The sequence below is a fragment of the Brachionichthys hirsutus genome, chromosome 14 (assembly GCF_040956055.1).
Source record: "Brachionichthys hirsutus isolate HB-005 chromosome 14, CSIRO-AGI_Bhir_v1, whole genome shotgun sequence".
NCBI classification, from domain to species: Eukaryota; Metazoa; Chordata; class Actinopteri; order Lophiiformes; family Brachionichthyidae; genus Brachionichthys; species Brachionichthys hirsutus.
The window spans coordinates 6,163,380-6,183,451 of record NC_090910.1 but is presented as its reverse complement, the minus strand read 5'-3'; the positions used below and the strand labels follow the sequence as shown (position 1 = coordinate 6,183,451).

The 20,072-nt window shown below is 43.1% G+C and overlaps 1 protein-coding gene across 1 annotated transcript in view; it reads right to left on the bottom strand.

Annotated features, from left to right (window-relative positions):
• Positions 1-20,072, bottom strand: part of ctnnd2a (catenin (cadherin-associated protein), delta 2a) — a 147,328-nt gene that overhangs the window by 9,848 nt on the left and 117,408 nt on the right. The window contains exons 17-21 of the mRNA XM_068748223.1: positions 18,565-18,747; positions 15,772-15,957; positions 13,545-13,695; positions 3,871-4,120; positions 2,594-2,678 (exon numbers count right to left, since the gene is read on the bottom strand). Of these exons, the coding sequence (XP_068604324.1) occupies positions 2,594-2,678; positions 3,871-4,120; positions 13,545-13,695; positions 15,772-15,957; positions 18,565-18,747 (855 nt within the window). The remainder of the gene's footprint in view (positions 1-2,593; positions 2,679-3,870; positions 4,121-13,544; positions 13,696-15,771; positions 15,958-18,564; positions 18,748-20,072) is intronic.

The following is a 20,072-nucleotide window of genomic DNA, read 5'->3' as shown; positions in this document are numbered from 1 at the left end:
TAGAGACGTGTGAAGCAGACGCTACTTAAAGGTGCCAGAAGGAGATACAGTTTGGTGTAATACAAGGGGAGGAGGAGAGGATGAGGAATAAAGAGAGGAATAAAGTCGTCAGGATGAGGCGAGGACACACTGAAATGTCCTGACAGGACTGCAGCCAGAGTCAGAGACCCCCAAAATTATGCTGGAAGGAAGTGAGTTTAATGTTGGTTGTTTGTCTCATAAAGTGGAACAAAGCATTAGTTTGGTGATTTATTTCTGTCCCTACTTCATTAATGTGGGAAAAGATACCCCTTTGTGTGTGTGTTTCTGTTCCTTAAAGAAGCAAGCCCTCCTGTTGCTTCCAGATCCTTTGAGGTTTGACAACAGCTCAGCAAACGTCAGTACAAGGGCTTAAAATTCAAGGGGGAAATCCTATTTTATCATCCGAGGAAAACAACAGAATGCCCTGTTGAAGCGAGTCAAAAAAGAATCTCATTTGATGTTCTGCCGAATGTCGGAAGCCACAAAGATTTCCCATTTAATGCTGGATTCCGGGCGATTTTCAGTAATGGGAACACTCTTTTGACAGACAAACAAACAATCAGATGAACAAAATGTAGACTTTACGATGTAGCGAAAAGCAAAGAAAGGCAATACTAATAAAACTGAACAATATTAGCGCAATGAAGGCAATGCACAGCGTTAGATTATATAGTGCATGCGTTGTGTTCAAACAGGTTTGTAGTTCGCACACATCGTCGGTTTTATTTTCTTTAAACAGAAAAAGAACGAGACACATTTAAAGCCAAGGCCACCTTCCTGGAGTGTGTTACTTAATATCTCACTGGATCTTGATCACACTTCTAAAGTTTTAAAGTGTTGAATGGCAGATAACCTTGGCAGCTCAACAACACTCGTAAAGGGAAAAAAAAAATCTATCGGTCATTACTTTTAATTGAGTTTCAAGAGTGTGCAAGTGCTGGTCGCTTCAAAAGGAATGGGAGAGACGGAGGAAGGATGGAGGCGTTCACGCACGCATTTTTGTGTGGGAGGGAGAACGAGAGACAAAGGGGACACATGCCAAACAATTTCTGCAGACGTCAGTTTTCTCATCTCTTTGCTTGTTTTGTTCATCCTGAGGTCCTGAAGTTAGCACCTCGATAAACCTGGTAACATCCGGGCTTCATGAGGGGCTGGTTGACCACAAGCATCAGTGTTTGTGTGCGTGCATGTGCGTTTATTGTAAAAGAAAACACAAAACAATCCAAATAATAGCGATTAATACAAATGGACGGACAGCGGTGAACACGGCTGCTAAGTGATATTGTCAAAAGGAATCCCACCCATCCATCCATCCATCCGTCCATCCATCCATCCATCCTCTTGTACGATCTCAATCGTCTCATTTGCAGTTGCTTTATCTGCCTTGCGGGTCACGGGAGTTATTGGAGCCTATCCCAGCTGACCAAAGGTGAAAGGTGGGGCACATCCCGGACATGTTGCCAGTGCATCGTGGGGCCACAAATAGAGAGACAACCACACTCGCACACACTCACACCGATGGGCAATTTAGAGTGATCAATTCAACTGAATTGTATGTTTTACGAGGTGGGAGGAAACCAGAGAATCCGGAGAGAACCCACGCAGACACGGGGAGGACATACAAACTCCGTACTGAAAGAATTCAAACCTAGAACCTTCTTGCTGTGAGGCAACAGCGCCACCCACTACGCCACCGTGCCACCCGGGAATCCCTTGAATTCTCATCTGTAAGTGGTTGTAAATGGCCTCGTGGCTGCAGCACTTCTTCTAATGTAAATATTTCCTGACTCAGATACCAGATGGCATCACAAACTTTATATTGATTGCATACTCATCTGGGAACAGCTGCTTCATTGACTGCATCGTCATAATAAATCAATCCCATAAAATTTAGACTTACCATAGTTTAAATAATTGTTTCAAGTGTATCCTATATTTATTGAATACTTAAGATCATAAACTGCAGAAACCTGCAGCCTGTGGCAAAAGCTGGTGCTATTTGTTTGAGCTGTCAATTTCAGAGTGGAATTAGTGTCGCTTAGAGGACACTTAAACGAGTAGATTCACATTGAGTCTGGGAGAAACAGCAAATCCTGAAGATTAGTCCTGACCGGAAAACCAGATAGAAGGTTTCATCTCAGTATCCAAGAACATAGAGGCCAAAGTGAAAGCCAATGGCAACCATTCATTCATTCATTCAGGCAACAGCGCTTACCACTGCGCCACCGTTCTGCCTCCTAAAGGAAACCATTCAAATGATGGTTGACTTTGTCAATTTATGCTTCTAGACATGAAATAACGTTTTTATTGTTTTATTTCCTTTATATATTTTTTTAAATTGCACATTAATTACTCTACGTCAGATTGCAAAAGCAATTTCATAACTAACTAACGCTATCCTCACTTGATTCCAACGAGACATGGGATCGAGTGAAGACAGTGTTAATGTTGCTAAAGTTAACGTTAAAAGTCCTGCTATTAAATAGGATAGCGCTAATTCCACAAAGGCCTAAAGTGACTTATTACTGCGTAAGCCCAGGCCGTCATATTTCCAGTGAATACAACATCCTACCTTCTTGTAGAGGGAGCGCAGGTCTCTGTACTGCCACATACTGCTGAGCACCTGAGAAGCTGCCTTCACCACCTTTGCTGAGTGCCTGAAGAGCAGCACAGAGAAAGACAGAGCGTTATTCCTCCTCTGTTCCTTTGGGTAATGCTGCAATGTCATTCTGTCTGAACCAGACACATCCACAAGATGCATGCAGGCAACTGGCATGTGTTGGATCTTAGAGAAAGACGCCATCGCTCTTCTCTTGCACAAAAGCGGAGAGTTTGCAGATGAGTTTAAAAATGACCCTGTCTGCCACCATAAGGCTCCCATGTTTTCTGAGCCCCTCCTGGGACTAAAGGGACGCATGGTTTCCTTTTACCAACCACCATTAACAAAGATTCTCCAGACAGTCTAAGAGTGACGTGTTTTAATTAATAAAATATGGATCAGTGGTATCAAAGGGACATCATCGGACCATCCTCCCGCCAACAAAATGCACTGAAATGTGTCGTACTTGGAGATAAATACATTTGTAAATAAAATAAATTTACAAAAAATGCCAAAAGGAAATATTTGCTGGCAAATCTCTCAGCTTGAGGAGAAAAAAAACATTAATGTGAGAAAATCAATACATCTTATAGTAGAAACCAATATTCAAATGTGTCTTTTTTCATTTTGTGCCATTTTTCCCAGCTTGCTCTCCTTCAAAGGAGTTGCTAAACGGTGCCTTTCTATAGCGCTACTGTAATGGACCGGCTTGAAAGTGTAATTGTGTGACTGTTGCACAGCACTGCTGGAAAAATCCCATTTATTCTCCGTGCACCTATCCTATAAAAATGAATATGTGTGTGGGCTATTAGAGCATAACTACTCTGGCTGTGAAATTTGCTCTTCGGAAGCTTTCTTCCAGCTCCTGAGCTCTCTGTGTAACGGCGCCCCGGAGCACAGTAACCTGAATAGACAGCGTCTATTCAGGTTCTTTTATAACAATAAAAGAACATTTGACCTCAATCTGATGACACTTGAGGCAACCCCCGGCCCAAGCCCCCGAGCAGCTGCAAGTCATGAAGGAGTGTTCTCATTTTGCCCCAGTGCATTTTAGAGATTATTTTGGACGCAGACCATTGTTTTCTGTCTTCGTCGTCGTGGGTGAATGACTTGGTCAGCTGATCCTGAGCTCTTGTGAACGTACTTTAAGTCACACAGTAGGAAGACGCCACTAACTCACTGGCGTGGAACGTGTTGCAGGTTGTATCGCCACTGTGACGCTGTGTTAACATCCGACTTGGTCAACTCACTTGTCCCCTTTGCTCCGCGCGATGCTGATGAGTTTCTCTATGCCTCCAGCATCCCGCAGGGCTTTGGCGTTCTCCATGTTCTTGGTGATGACTTCATGGAGTGCACAGCAGATGGCAGTTACCGTGTCATCTGACATGGCCTTGCTGGGGGGGCTTGGGGCCGCGGAGGTCCCACTGCTGGTGGCATTATTGTTGCTTCTGCTGCTGCTGCCCGGTAACCGATGGATCAAGTCTCTCATGGCGTATTTACCTGGTGTGTGGCAGAGAGGAAGACAAGAGACCAATACTGGATTTATTATTTTGTTATTTGTATTCTCTGCACATCCTTCCCTATGAAGCCAAATGTGAAACATCTTTTTGGATTTGTAGTGTGGAAAAACGACGTGTAGGGGGTGACTGTGATGGTTCACGTACCCCACGCAAGGGAACGGTTTTGCATAGTGACATTGTCAACATTACCGAACTGATTATGCATGACTGGCATGATATAAAAATCCATAATATTATACATCTATACATTAGAAAACTGACATTGCCCTTTTACTGTCTGAAACAAGTGTCTCACACAGCTAGTGCGTGGTTCGGATAACCCAATGGGGCTTTAGCTTGTGATAAAATACTGCAAATCCCTTGATGCACCGACAGTAATGCAGACAGTGAGAATTTAATAAAGGGAGGACTCATGGTATTTGAGTGGAAAGGTGAAAATGGAAAGATATTCGATGTGTGTACATATACTATATATATATACTGTATATGGAATTGGTCATGGTATGGATTTAGAGGGAAATGTGGTAAGATGAAAAAACAGCCACGCCCAATGCTCCGACGTGCTGCAATCAGGAATCAATTGGTTGATATCTCCTGCAGTGCTTTAGTGTGTGCGAGTCAGAGTAATGTTTCTGATGAGTTTAAGATAGCTGGATATGAAGATGACTGAGGAGAGGGGCCACTGAAGGGGGGGGGGGGGGGGGGATTAGAGCGAATAGGCAATGAGTGGAACAATGGGAGGCAGGAGAGGAATCAAAATGAAAGGAAAGAGGTGCTGCTCCAGACTGTGCGCTGCCATTCATCAAACACAAGGAGGAAGAAACACCCTGACCATCCTAACACCTGTCAATGAATCGTCTTGAGCTCCTATGGGACGAAGCCCCACAGGTCGTGCTCCAGGTCAATCAATTTGGATTCCGAGGTGATTGTTCCACGATGAACTGTGGCTGAATCGTGACCAATTCTTTTTCTTTTTTTTACATAATCAACCAGATAGAAATCGTGGATGAGCCCTCTCATACAAAAGGTGCTCTTCAGTCAGTCGAGCATCTCCGCTCCACTCTCTGTGACAAAGCATTACACGTCCAATGTGTGTGCAAGTTTGTGTGTGCGTCACCACCTCCCCGTGAATTAAAAAAAAATCAAGTATTCCAAAGAAGTACTGCACAAGGTAGATAAAATCTCTATTGTCAGCTCATCCTCAAGTGATCAGCATCTCTCTGACAGAGTCCAAAAAAAGAGAAAAGAATTCCTCAATTTGAAGGACGTAATCTGAACCAAGCCTTAAAATCTCCCATCCCCATTTACATTCTTTTCTTCGTCCGCTCTTTGCTGTTGCTGATTTTCAAAAATCCCTGAATGTCTGAGAGTCTCTCCCAGGCAAATCCATCGCTGTGATATCTGAGGAGGCCTTACAGGCTGGGGGTAAATACCACACTCATATTACCCCTAATTAGCCCGAGTGATCTCAGAAGGGCCGAGAACAGCAGAGAACAGCAGGAATTTCAGATGGGACCACCACCCTTCATAAAGTGAGCAGCTTTACGAAGGTCACGTGCATCTGACATTGTTGTTTCACATAAGATGCGCATGGAGGCTTTCCTTTAACACACACACACACACTGTATGGCTGGAGCTGTGAGTTAATTGGCCGTGTGTTATCTGAGGCTGGCAGGCTGAAAAGAGGTTAAGCGGTCATTGTCTTTTGGCTGGGAAGACAAAGTTAAGCTGCATGCTCAGAGGAAGTCTCATTATTTGACTGCCTTGAATCAGACTGACTAATTTCTTGACTGATTTAAAGGCTGGCAACAGGTCAGTTCATTTAACTTCTGTCTTCATTCAATTATGTGACACGTTTTTGATGAGCAACTGAATTATTTACCAACTGACTTCCCGATAATTTACTGCGAGAATGACTGACGTTTTGTTGATCGACTGGCTGACTGGTTAAGTGGAACGTCCCCCCGTGTCAGCATATTGCATAAATATACTAGCATAAGTGTGTGTGTGTTTGTGTGTGTGCACGCACACTCAGGTGTGTGCATGCACATCCCTAACGGGTTCTGCAATATCATCACATTCAGTCCAAATGAGGAGGACACAGAGGGAGAGAGGGGGAAGAGAGCCTGTCGTGGAGGGAGAAACGGCATTATAGTCGATCATGTTTGACAGGGAGGAAGGAGGAGTGGGAGGAAAGCCTCTAAATCAGAATAAGGGAAAGAAAGTAACATCAGGCTGTGTATACATTCATGCATGGGAACATAGATTCAGTCTGAAACCTATTGATGGACCAGCAGTCAAATGGAGAGACCCTCATTATTTCCTACCCAAGAAATAACAAACACTCCTTGTTAGAGGGAGATGCTGCCTCCTGATAGAGATAAGCAGCAGGAGTGAAAGCCTCTCACAAAGCTAACCGGCATGCATCCGAGTCTGTCATATATCACTCATTATCTGACTACCTGTTTGTTGTAGGGTATTCCTTGTAGGTTGTTTGTTTTCATGTAAGATAATGCTTATCTCAACTGGATGCCTTTTCTTTTCTTTTCTCTTTTCTTTTTTGTCTCTTGAGGGTTTTGCTGTATTTTCTATGTTCAATATATAAAACATATTCATTCTATTCCAGAAATAAAAACGACTAAACTGGCCAGACACAAAGGAAATATTTTCTCAGATGCCACTTTAGTCAATTAAAAATGGCTTCCTTCCTTTACCCAGAGCCTCTGATACCCAGAGCGATTAATTATGGATTCATTTAAAGTGCTTTCCAAACTTTAATGCAAGAAAAAAAGAAAAAAAGTTTTGATGTGATCATTGCTTGAAGATATTTATGCAATTCAATTACTTGGTTTTTATTTCAACTAAATGTGTAATTCACCTCTATTTAAACACATAATTATTTTTAGATATCAAGTTAACAGATGAGTAATTTAGTTTTAGAAATGTCAGCTATAATATAAAGTATAAATATTCCATATCCTGAGTTCAGCTACTGTTACTGTAATCATTAAAATCAAGAACATCACACAAAAACTATTCATGTGGCCAAAGGTGCAGGAAAGAAAGAAGTTAGGGGCAAATTGAGATGGAGTGGGTGAAACTCCCCCCCCCCCCCCCCCCCATCTCCTCCTTCCTCCATCACTGAAATGTGAGCTACACCTTGAACATGTCCTCAAGGAAGAAAACGAACCCTGTGCTAATCACTCCTTCATCTAATAAACCTGTATTATACAGCTGATTCAAAATAGCCATCTCCACCTAGGGAGACAGTGATAATATATCCCCCCCCCCCCATGTGTCACTGACTCCTGCTGAGTCGGGCATGCTTCATCACGGCCATAATGGCTGATTTGATTTAAAGAGATCCAATTACCCCCAACAATGGACTTATTTGATTGTTTACCGATGGAGAAGGGAGAGTGTTACCGAAATAATATTGGAGATAATTGTCCCGGGGAGATGAAACAACTTGATTTGTCCTGGTGTCTGATTGCTTGAGAGAGAAAAAGGAAGCTTCGTCCACAGTTATTTGTGACTGGGCTGAGATCCCTGATAAAGGGCACTGTATGCTAAATGTAGTTCAAGCTTCCGGGTTCCATCAATGTGCAAATTAAAGCCATTATTATTGACTGAGATTTTTGGTGAATGTGATCATTTCTGCCAATATGAAAACATTAAGATTGACACTACAGAAATAGTAGCAGTGTCAAGTTAAAGCGTCGGAGGGTTGACTTAAACAGTACATCACCCCATCGACAGGGGGCGCCACATTCAAACCAACAGGGGGAGTTGTGTGTTTTCCTCTGTGGGAATATTCCTTTATTAAAAACATGAAACAACAGGGATAACAGGGATATGGATATGATCATTAAATGTTACGAGCATCGCTACACAAACCTTGGCGATCGACACTGTCAACGTAAAAAGTGTTACACTGCAGCTCATTTTTTTTCAAATTATTTTTCCCTTTAGTAAAATCTAAATCTTTAGACTTCCGGCGGTCCGATGAGTTCTGGATCCTGGATGAACGCGAACACAACGTGCTGTTATCAACACTGTCATCACTCCAAAGTCAGTCGGATTCCCCACAGCAACGTGAGGCGTGCTCCTCTTAACTCGTAAATAAGGATAGAACTGGATAAATGAAGCGACGATGCAGAGGAGCGCGCAGGCAGATGAAACACGGCAGGTTCAAAGAGGTCAGGAATGGAGGTAAATTGGAAAGTGGGAAGCCGTTGCTTCCCTGCTGGAAAAAATATCCTGCCTTCCAGTGTTTGGTGCTTTTAACACCAGTTATATATCGCCCTCTACGTCTCACTTTGATGTCTGAGGGTGACAGGTTTACAGCATCAACTGGAGAAGAGGGAGAGAAAGACACACAGGGGGGGGGGGAGAGAGAGAGAGAGAGGGAGAGAGAGGGCGAATGGAAGGGGATGTTTTTCCCCTTTCGCAAGAAACCTGTGGCTTTATGTCAGACATTCTATTGATGCCTGCTTGGGAAGATGTGCAGATAAACAAACACACACAAACACACGTTGATGCGCATGCTCACAGAATTGCGATTTTAGGATCTTATTATTTCTATTTGAACATAAACGGTTGTATGGATGGATATAATGTCGTTAATAAAGGGCAGCACTTTGGCCATGTCATTTGGCACTTTAAATGAAATGAAGTGAATCTGTGCACCCCCCCCGGAGTCAGATCCTACAGTGACAGCTGTGAGACAGAAATCATATCGCATGCCAGCCCTTTCTGTTCTCTCATAGATCTATTTATCATTCTTCACTTCTATTTCTTCATCTATGGAGCTCCCAGTCTGGATTCTAAGAGCGAGAACCCAAGAGAGAACAAAGTGCGCTGACAAAAGACACACACACACACACACACGAGATTCAATCTGAAGTCCACATCAAGTGCCGCCGCGACAGGGACGGCAAAGTGTGTGTGGACTTATTGCAGGTCAGCGGACCGTCATTCTGTGTTTTGGGCTTTTACGAGATCCTCTCGTAATTTAACATTATTTGCTGTGAGCAGGAACTGGTGTGTGTGTTAGCGTGCAACGGGTGGATCAAGGGCTGAAGCCAGTGACTTTTCTGCACCGTATTATCATCTCATCAGTGGCTGACCTGTAACGCGTAATCACTCGTGTAGACAGACCCTTTTGCAATCATGCAATTAGTGGCATCCCCGCGGTCAACGCTTTGGTTTCCACAGTAACACGCCTGAGTAGCGCTGCCATCAGGGCCAGGGACACAGAGAGACTGAGAGGGAGGGCGAGGCGTCATGAGCTCATGTCTGGAGCCGCTCATAGGGAGACGGAGGAGTGGCCGCGAGATGGATGGATATGATGGCTGAGAGGGATGGGATGATGGTAGAAAAGAAAGAAGGAGGATGGGATGAAAAAAAGGGCATGTTGTAGACAGAGAGGTGAGCAAATTAATATAAAGTGAAAATGAGGGACAGGGAGTGGCGAGGGAGGCTGATGCTGAGGAGAGATGTGGTGAGAAAAAAGAGAGAGAGAACAAAGAACAGAAGGAGAGAAGAAGGAGCGAAAGGGGAAGAAAATACAGGAAAGGATAACGTAGAGATGGCTGAAGTACACACAAGAAGAAATTAAAAATCTAAAAATAAATAAATCCAAAGTGGTTGCCATAGAAACATCACAAAATGACAAGGTGCACACATCTAGTTTTTATGTTTAATATGTTTATGCTTTTATGAAGCTGTGCAACCGAGGAGCTGCAGCCCCAACCACTCGTGATCTGATCACACCTGATTCTACACCATCACGAGAGCTCCTCCATTCACATGAAAGACGTGGCCTTGATCGCCTGTTGAGTTAACCCTGCAGAGCTCGGGTTGATGCTGGAGGTCCGAAAGCAGGAAGGTAGCCAAAAACCTATTCAGAATCGGACTGGTCACATTTTATGCAGCCAGTGTTGTTCGATTGTCTTGGATAAACTGGAAACTGAAATAATTCCCAAAACGTTTCACATATTCAATGCAATCCCTCGGATATGAATTTAAATGTAACCCTTTCTGCATATTCCAGAGACTCCATCCTATTTTGCTCCTGGAGCCAGTCACTGCACACAAACATATGTGAAAGTCATTAATTTGATGTTTAATTAACACACATTTTTACATTAATCACTTCTGCTCATTAAACGCTGCAGTGACTTTGGGGTTGATTCGGTTATGAGAACGGTTAATAAATGGCTGCTTCATTTTAGAAGAGGGAAAAAAAGAACGCATCGCCTTTTCTTTGGCATTCCAGCGCATTCCCAATTCGTGTGTCAAATTACCATCTGTGAGTAAATTGGGGAAGAATGGCGTCGCCAGACGGCGTGGCGGTGAACGGGACTCATTTAGTGCTGCGCAGGCATACAGTGCCTTATGCAAATCGGAAAACTATGAAGGGGTGAAATCAGCAAAGAGACAAAAACATTGACAGATGAGAAAAATGATTCTCGGCGACATCAATATGCCACTAAATCACATTACAGAGGGGTTGGATTATAACCGTTCACAGCCTCTTTAGCTGCCAATGTGCAGCCCTTCTTTCCCTCTGCTCCTTCCTCCTCCATTATGCAGCCTGCCTAACCCGACTCAGCCTCTCTCTGCTTTTTTGCTATCCCTCTCCAGCCTCCAGACTCTTACGCCGGCATCCAATCATGCAGCGCTTTCTAGAGGATTTGACACTCTGAGGTTATTCTGTGCGAAAGATGATTCTCATCCCTCGGTGACGGTGCCAAACTCACCGGCACTAACAGCTCATGACACACGACTACGTGAGTCTTCAGGGCTGGAGATCAGGTTTTCGCTTTGAAGAAAGTGGCTTAATCTAGATTAGCTACGCCAAATGATTTGACGTCATGGAACTTTGAGAGAACAAAAACCTGCACCCTTGTCTTTGAAATCACTTCGTCCCCTCAGGTTAACCTTTTTTTTTTTTTGGTTTGCAGAACTGGATGCTGGAGAATAAAAAGGTATTTGACGCCGATGTTAGAGCCACAGTGGCGAGTAAAGCTTGTGAACACAGTGCAAATGGATGTGGTCTCTGAGGAGTGCTGGGCCTCTACCTCTACATCAAGTCGCCCCACGCACAGAGGGAAGGCTCAACTCTGAACGGTCGCTCCAACATGTCTCTTCTCTCTGAGACTCTTCCTGTCTTTCTCTGACACCCTGTGTCACTAACTCTGACGCTGTCTCTTTCTGCAATTTGGATCATGAGCTGATTTTGTACCAATCATTCGATACTAATGAATTTTATTCGACGACTGAAATAACAGCAAGGGAAACAGTATTTGTCTTATTAGGTGCAAACATCCATTCCGGTATTTGACAGATGGATTCAAGTGAAGGTTTCTTGTTAAGATAATTCCAATGAGAATCAACAGCTCCATGCGGTTTCCAACTGCTGTTAGCTCATTATTTTTGATTGCCAGTGTGCAAACCCATAACAATGTCAGTTCATATAAAAGCCCCTAATGGGCAAAGAAACAGAGCAGCTGGTAAAGCAAACCGCTCAAGAGGAGTCGATCTTCTTGGAGGACCAAGCCGAGGCTAAGACGTCATTAAACATTTACATTTGCCTACGTTTGCTTGAATCACCTTGTCTCCGTCTTATTGTTTGTCTCCTTAAGTCTCAGAAATAACATAGCGGGAGCTAATCCCATGAGGCGCTTAAGCCACGTTACACTGAGACTGGATAAGTCAAGCGTGCATTCAAATGAAAACGGCAAACAAAATTGAATTGATTTTTTTCCTGTGAATTTTAAAGTAATTACATTATTGAATGGTTCTGTCTGTGAAGCCCACATTCGTTACGGCGTCTACCGCCCTTTCAGTGAATTTTCCCCTTTGTCTGGCTTTGCTTGGGAAGCTGTAAATAAATAAATAAACTAATTAATTAATATAAAGCACCAATTGATTCTAATAGTTAAATGATTTCCAAAGGAAAAACGCGATTCTCCTTGCAAAATGTAAAACAGAGGAACAGTGTGCAAAATCTTCCAGTCAAATTAAACATTTATTTTAACAGTGTCAGAGCAAACGGCTCTGACTTCATATAGTGGCCTTCGAAAAGACATGAATTTATTGTATTGTAGCGTTGTATTTGGAAGGCAGCGTTCAGTTGGACACTTTCTTCAAGGATGGTTTCTCATTTTTCTCCATTAAGAGGACGAATTATCGCAAACAAAACTGCGCTGATATTCCATATGAACATTTTGCAGTGTTAACAATGACTTTCTTGCGTTACTGCCATGATCTGACGTTGAAATAGTTAACTGGGGGGTTTCCGCAGCTCGTCCAAGCGGAAAAAACATGAATGGGTACGCCTGTGAGAACATCTAACTTCAAATTCCACTGGTTTGCTAATATACAGCAGGTACATTAATGCATGAACAACAAATAATAAAGACAATAACAAAAACATGCAAATCACGCTGATTTTAACTTAAATATTCTGTTATCCTGCGTGACAGCCAGACCATCACAGCCTGGGCGTGTTGAGCTTTGTCGTCGGCGTTCCTTGTCACTCTTACAACGCCCCAGCAAAACCCACAGAGGCTCCAGAAGCCGAGCTTGCCTGTGACTGAGGGTTGCTATAGAAACCAGTGAGCCCACCAGGAAACAGAGATACTCAGAGATACCAGCGATGGAAAACATATATGATTTTCTGCTTGTGTGTGTGTGTGTGTGTGTGTGTGTGCACACGATTAACAACGTATGTTGTGATGCTGCAGATCACATGACCGAGGCTTGTTACGTACCAAAGCATGTGAAAGCGGAGCCACGCTTGATTCCATCATCTCCTCTGCATCACTATTTGTCTGATTAAACTGCATCACACAGTAAAGAAACTTTACTAAACGGCAATAACTTCAACTGCCATCACACCACGGCTTCCATCCTGGTGTTGCAACGTATCCCAGCTGCAGAGCACTGCAGTTTCAGAACTCATGAAGCCCCGCCTCTAATTACACGCTCAACTCAGAGAGCGCAGACCTCCGCCAAGCAGCTCATTCCCCTCCTAATTGGATGAACACCGTCCACATGGTGATCTGCATCATCACCAAAAGGTTCTAAATTGTTCCATAAAATTACCACAAAAAGTAATAAATGACTTCAAACTGGTTCAACCCTTTCCTCTCCTGCATCGCTCCAACACGACGCCTTGACTCACCGTACGTGAAAACAATGAGACAGGAACAGACCGCAGTAGAATGGTGCGAGACAATGCAATTAGAGGTGAGAATGCATCTTCACAAAGGAACAACACAGACTGCAACCAAGCACGACAGTGCAGGCATCCCGCTTCATGTCAGTCGATTAAAAATGCCAGTGATCCGTGCAAAGGGCGTGTTTCACCATCTGATGTCTTCATCTGTACTCACCAATGAGCTCCTTGTTCCTGATGTCCAGCGCCATGTTTCTCAGGGCCGTGGCCACGGCACACACCACCTTGTCGTTGTCTATCCGCAGCAACTCCACCAGGATGGGGAGGCCTTTGTCCTTGCGTACGGCAGCCCGGATGTACACAGACCACTGAGAGAGCAGAGGAGGGAGAATTCAACGACAAGGACTTGCTACACGGGGAGCTGAAAGTGAAGCACGATGCACAAGAGCAAACGGTCCTACTACTTGCCAGCGTTCATTATAACAGGAAGGCTGTGGGAGTGGGAGCCAAATATTGATTTGGAATTAAAATTATAAATGTCAATTTCTTTTTCAATTTCAGAAAGGAAATGAAACAGTAATTATTACTCTGTACTCATGACAATGAAACACAGAGCATGTGCTTACTCCTTATATTGTGCCTTTGGTTGACCTATGCACTCCCAAGATTGTTTTGTTTATACCATCCATTTGTTCCTTCCATCGTTTTTATTTTTATTTTTTGTCATATGCAGACTATTTTATTCCTTCCTTATTTTAAGTAGAGGCAGACTTTGAATAAAGCGGTTGTGGTGGGAATCAGCAAAAAAAGAGACGAGGCACAATTGGGCGAGGTTGAGTGGGAGATGATATATTCAGGGGCACTGTGAGAGTGGCCAAGGCATTATACTGGCTCAGAAGTGATATACTGTGAGAGGGAGAATTATGTGAACCAGAGTGGAGAGCTTTGAGCTCGGAGACCACTCTATCCTCCTTCAATAACCATCAAGGTATGTCTAAATGGACCGCTCAACCCTGAACAGCTCAAGCGCAGCTGCCTTGTTTTTCATCTGCAAAGGACTCGGGTGATGCGGCGCCTGTGAATAGATGCCAGTTGGCAAGTTAAAACTTTGAAGAAAATGGTGAGAAACATTATTATTAGTCAGACAAAAAAATGTAAAAACAACATGATTCATCATTCTGAGAAATAATTTGGTCTCGGTGGGAACAGATTGTAAGCATGAGCCAAGAGTTGAGTGAGCAGAGCATAGGCTGAGCAGGCAGACATCCGACGCAGCTTCCTCGACTGCATCCCGTATCTTTGTGCATCCTTCTCTTGCATCTTTCTCTGCCATAACAATACCAACGGAAACACTGGGAAAAAATGCAAAATCAGATACGCACACTTACAACACCAAAGACACATCCCTTCATCCGTGCCGTGCTTCCCCCCTGCCGTCGTTCCCTCGTGAATTCAAGTTTCTCATTCATTAAAAGCAGCGAAACATTTCGACTGCGCACCTAAAAAACAGTCCCAGATTTATAACCAGCAACCGCTGAAGTCATTTTTATGATTTCAAGGTCATTGTAAGGTTACGCCCTCACACTTATATATACCTCCCTCAAGGCTACCGCTGCCCTCACTAACACTCTCCTATATGACTCATGCATTATTACCACCAAGCTGCCTCCATCAGTCAGCTGCTGCCGCTGAACCTTGGCTCTGCTCTCTGGGGTTTTCAGGCTTGAAGCCTTTACATCATTACAGTTATTGCATTCCTACCGAACAATATAATACGCTATAGAGCACATCAAATGGTTGTAAAAATGGGATTTGTGCTCAAAACATTTCAAAGTCAGCAGGATGGTGTCGCAAACAAATAGAGCCTTATTTCAGCTGATTGGGTTTCTCAAGTTCATTTCCTGTGTGGCGTTTCCTGCAACTGAATCAGCGTTTGGATTTGAACCAACCAGGATTTAAACGTTTTCATGAACCCAACCTGCTGCAGTGTTCCTGATACAAACTGACATTTATAATAGATTAAAATTAATATTAAAATCCTTGTTAAAATTTCATTGAGCTGCAATGTCAATACATTTATGACACAGCACCGCCATCGTTGAGAATTACAATCATTCTCTAAGACTTACCACATTACTTTATATATATAAATAAAGAAACAGCGTTTCATTCTCAAATAAATCATTTTATTTAAATAGGAAGGTTTGGACAAAGTTGTGTATGTTGCATACACACACAGTGAACAGCTGCATTAATAATGAATCCATGCCTTTCACAATTCTCCGTTTCTCTCTCGCTCCAAAACAATGGAAGCATATTAAATTTGCTTATGATTTTAGAGTATATTTACAAGATAAGATTTGAGTGTGTGAACCCGATTAATGTGCAACAAAGATGATTCAATGAAGGAAAAAGTCAAAGAGTTTGAGAATGATTTCTTTTACCCTTGGCATTACCTTCCAGCTGCCTGCAGCCAGGTTCTGCAGCGCCCCGGCTGCTCCCTCCAGGGTGTCAGGATTGGAGCATTCAGACAGCAGGGTGAGGTAAGGCTTCACAATCGTGGGGTGCCACAGCATCTGAACTCCTTTCGGGGGCTCTGCCGTGTCTGGAAAGGGGCCCACGCCATCCCACTGTGAAAGAGCAGACAGAATACATACCAAACGGAGGAGCGATATTTCAGATTTTCTGCTGGAAGGGGCCTGAAGCATCGCTGCAACAAGGTGAGACGTGAAATCACTCGAGATGATGTTCAGCGGGGAATTAAGTTGCACTTCACAAAACTAAGCAGTGAATTATTTAGAGAGAACAGAGACCATTTATTTGTTTAGTTTCCCTGCTCTTCCAGTTTGTGTTTTTTGGGAACGGATCTGATATTCAAGGGAACCGAGGATGAGCAGGCTGCACCGTCCGGACGACAGCATTCATGTCTCAATGCAAACCGCAGCTCCACTCAGTACAACTATTAAACCGTCAACGGCACACTGAGCAGATTGTTCCCTGTCAACCCGTTAAGTAGAAGAGAACGGTGACGGAGGGGGCAGGGAAAGAGATAGAGCGAGAAAAGAGATGCGTGCTCAGAGAGAGGCTGACACGGGAGGGTGTGTGACTCCTACATGTAAACCAAAGGCTCCTCACATCTCTCCTCCTCTACGATAGATGATGTTTGAAGCTTTTGTTGAGTGACAGGGCCACACCGCCTTCAAGCAGGCATGAACCCCAAGCCATCTCTTTTCTCCCTCTCTACCTCCATTTCTAGTTTTTCTCCGCTGCTTGTCATTAATATCCCGTTCCCTTTTTCTCTCCTGTCATTTTTCACCCTCTACCTTGCTCATGTTTTCTCCCTCACTTTCTTTCATCGTCTTGTTTTCTAATTCTATTTCCATCCATCGCTCTCCAGTTTTCTGCCCCCCCGCTCCCTATTGACCATCTTGGTTTTGCTCTGCTGCCCCCCCCTCCTCCCCGTCTCAAGGTAAACTAGGTTACCGTGTGTCTTGAGAGAGGTGCTGTGAAGTGTGTGTGTGTTTCTGCATGTTTTCTTTCTATACATAGATCCTCTAATCATAAAAATCAAAGGCTGTTTATATTTTGAAGTGTGTAGGGGCACTAGAGCAGAACATCAACTCTCACAGTGGAGTACTTTCTGTCGCCTAGAGACATCATACATAAGAAATGTACATACATAAACTTAATGTGTGTACTCTAAATATTAAGTATAGCAGACATTTCAAATACATTTTCTTCTGCTTGCTCAATAGCGAAGGAATATTTTTGTGAAATGCTGATATAAACAATTCAACACGATTCAAGTTCCTCAACCCTTCATTTAACGTGTGGCAAAGCCTAAATACACCGATCTGAAATGTTAGAAATGACACTTTCAGGGCCTGATTCATATTTCTGATCACTAGAACCTTGTCTGTTTCCCACTTGTCCATTCCGAGTGTTTTGGTTCGGCTGAGGCTCCCGAGTTGCTCCTTGGCCTTTCTGTCTCACCCTCTAATGAATGATTAAGGAGACCACATTTCAACCGTCTGGCTCGCTCTTCCCGCTTCTCTTCGCCCATGCCACTCTTTTAGTTCCTCTGCAGCTGCCTATTCACTAACTACTTCCCCCCCACGGTAATACGTTTGGTTTTCTAGACAACGTTTTTCTCTTAGCTCTCCCTGGATTACCGTCTCTGCCTGAATAGGTTCCAAAAAACTAAAGATTGAAATCGATCAGAGACCTAATCTGAATCAATCAGTGTTGTGTCACACTTTGCTGACACACTTTGTGTGTGTGTGTAATGTTTTACAATTATTTTTCAATCTATTAAGTCTTCATTACTTACTGATCACACATTTGTCTGTGCTCACAAAAAGAAAAAGTTAATGCGTGTCCTGTGTTTGAAGCACATGCAACGTCCTTTGGGAAGAGTGAAAGGCGACGCTGGGTTGGGTTATCCCATGATGGAATAAATAAATCAGATATAAACACAAATGTGTGTAGAATTCTAAAATCAGATTTTTGGCAGGTTCCACTGCACAAAAATATAATAATTTATTCTTAACAAGAGGAGAGACGTTACGTTCTTGAAGGTTTTAATCTTCTCAATCTGAAAGATGTTTTTTCTGGGTTTGGAAACAATAACATTTTCTCTCAAGGGGGGGGGGCGCAATGATGAAGAACATTATTTTAATGAGCTGCCAATAAAAATCTCTCGGCTGCTTCCTACTGAGTCCCTCTGAACACGCTGTCACTTTATCTCACGTACTCAATTTGTTTGTCCATTTTGGATTTGTTTTATACCCTTCGTATCCAGCACCGTTGCTGTTAAAGTTGCAATCCCAAGAAAATCAGATAATGTGCAAATTACGTTGAACTTATAATGCTTTTATAATAAAAATAAAGTTAGAAATATATCTATATATATATATAAAAACACTGTCAAATACATAAATGTTTATGGGAAAATCCATTATAAAAGAAGCCCATGCGTTTCAACTCAAGATGCAAAATACTCTCTGCCTCATTCATTCACATTCACATTCAAAAACCTGAAGAGACTCAAAGTGCAGTCAGAGAACACATGCATTCACACAGGCTAAGAGTCCAGCCTTCTGTGATCGGCATGACAGGTCCAACATACAGCCAGACGACACCAATGAGACATTGTGGTTTAGATATTTTTCATCCACTTTATCTATGCCACCATCATTTCCTTGCCCTCCTCATCTTCTATTATCTGTCTTTCTTACCTGATCAGCTCCCTTCTTTTTCTTCTTCTTCTTCCCCCAACAACCAGAGCTTTCGCCGTCGCGGCCATTGGCGTCACAAAGCAGGCCGTCCAGCTCCTCCAGGCCCCCCTGTTGGCCGTGGGACGTCTCGGCAGCCAAACGATATGACAGGTTCCTCAGGATGCAAACGCAGTTCTCCACCGTCTGGAGACAAAGCGTGTCGGCAGAGATAGAGCAGAGTGTGTGGAGAGAAGGCTTATGAAAAGGAGAAATAGAAATACATTGATATAAATAAAATGAAGAACTTCAGTCAGGATATTTGTCAATGCCATTTAATGAAACATAAGCCAAAACATGCTAATAAAAACCACTCACTCTCACACTTCTAATCTATTGCCATGCCACCCCCCCCAACCATGAGCCAGACAGATAGAGAGAGTGAGAGACAGAGAGAGGGGAAGGAAAGGAGAATGATGATCTCAGGTAATATTGTTCTATATTTTGTTGGCTCCAACTTTGAAATGAGATTACAATGATCTCAAGCAAATGAGGAAAAATGAGCCTCACATATTGGATCACACCCCATTAAACACCAGGTTCAGAGGCAGACTCGCTGATGGTGAAGTGAATGGGTCCCAGGATGATGAGAAACGAATCCTTTCTTTTGCGGAGTGTTTGCGTTCGCATGTGAAGTTGTGTGTGTTTAGCATCACGGAGAGCAAAGGGAGCGTCATCAAGGTAACAGAGCAGAAATGAACAAAGACAATCATTTCATTCACGATTTGATATTTCACATTAGGGGTTTAGACAAAATTCTAGACTTTGGTTTAAAACTGTTTCCTATAGAGGTCATAGTCTCGATACAAGAAGACCAGAGGTTGGAACCAGTTCCTGAACAGAACAACCAATAAGCCAAAAAATGCATGAATGTAGGATCACAGATGTTTATGCAGATGCAGGGGCAGACCCAGAGGTGCACTGGCCTCAGTTGGAATCTGGTTGACCCCTAAAGTTCTGTAACGTTTTTGAGTGGAGCCTCAAAATCATCTTTGACAGGCTAGAAAATTAGATAAGAATCAATTTGTGATATATAAAAGAAGTCTATCCTGTTCTTATACTCTAAGATGTGACCCTTTTGTGGCCCCGGGGTTCAGCGCCTGTGTACCTGAAAGGTTGACCTTGTTCTGCTGTGCTGTATTCGCCCCCCCCCCCCCCCCCCCATCTAGCACGCCTCTTCGGCTCAATGCTACATATATCAATGAACTTTGCAGTAAAAATCCTCCTCAATGACAATCATATTTAATGCAACCTCTTAAATATCAACATCATATAATGGAAGAAATACCTCCATTATAGCGATTGCACATTGAGAACAATGTGCAGAGTCCATCATGTCTTGCACCATCATTTGAAATTACTGTATCAATTTAGTTAATTGGCCCTGTGTGTCATTACACATTTAAATGTCTCTAGAACATCCTTTCGTCTGTGCGTCTCCTTACAATGTAATGGCACTAATCTGTAAATGG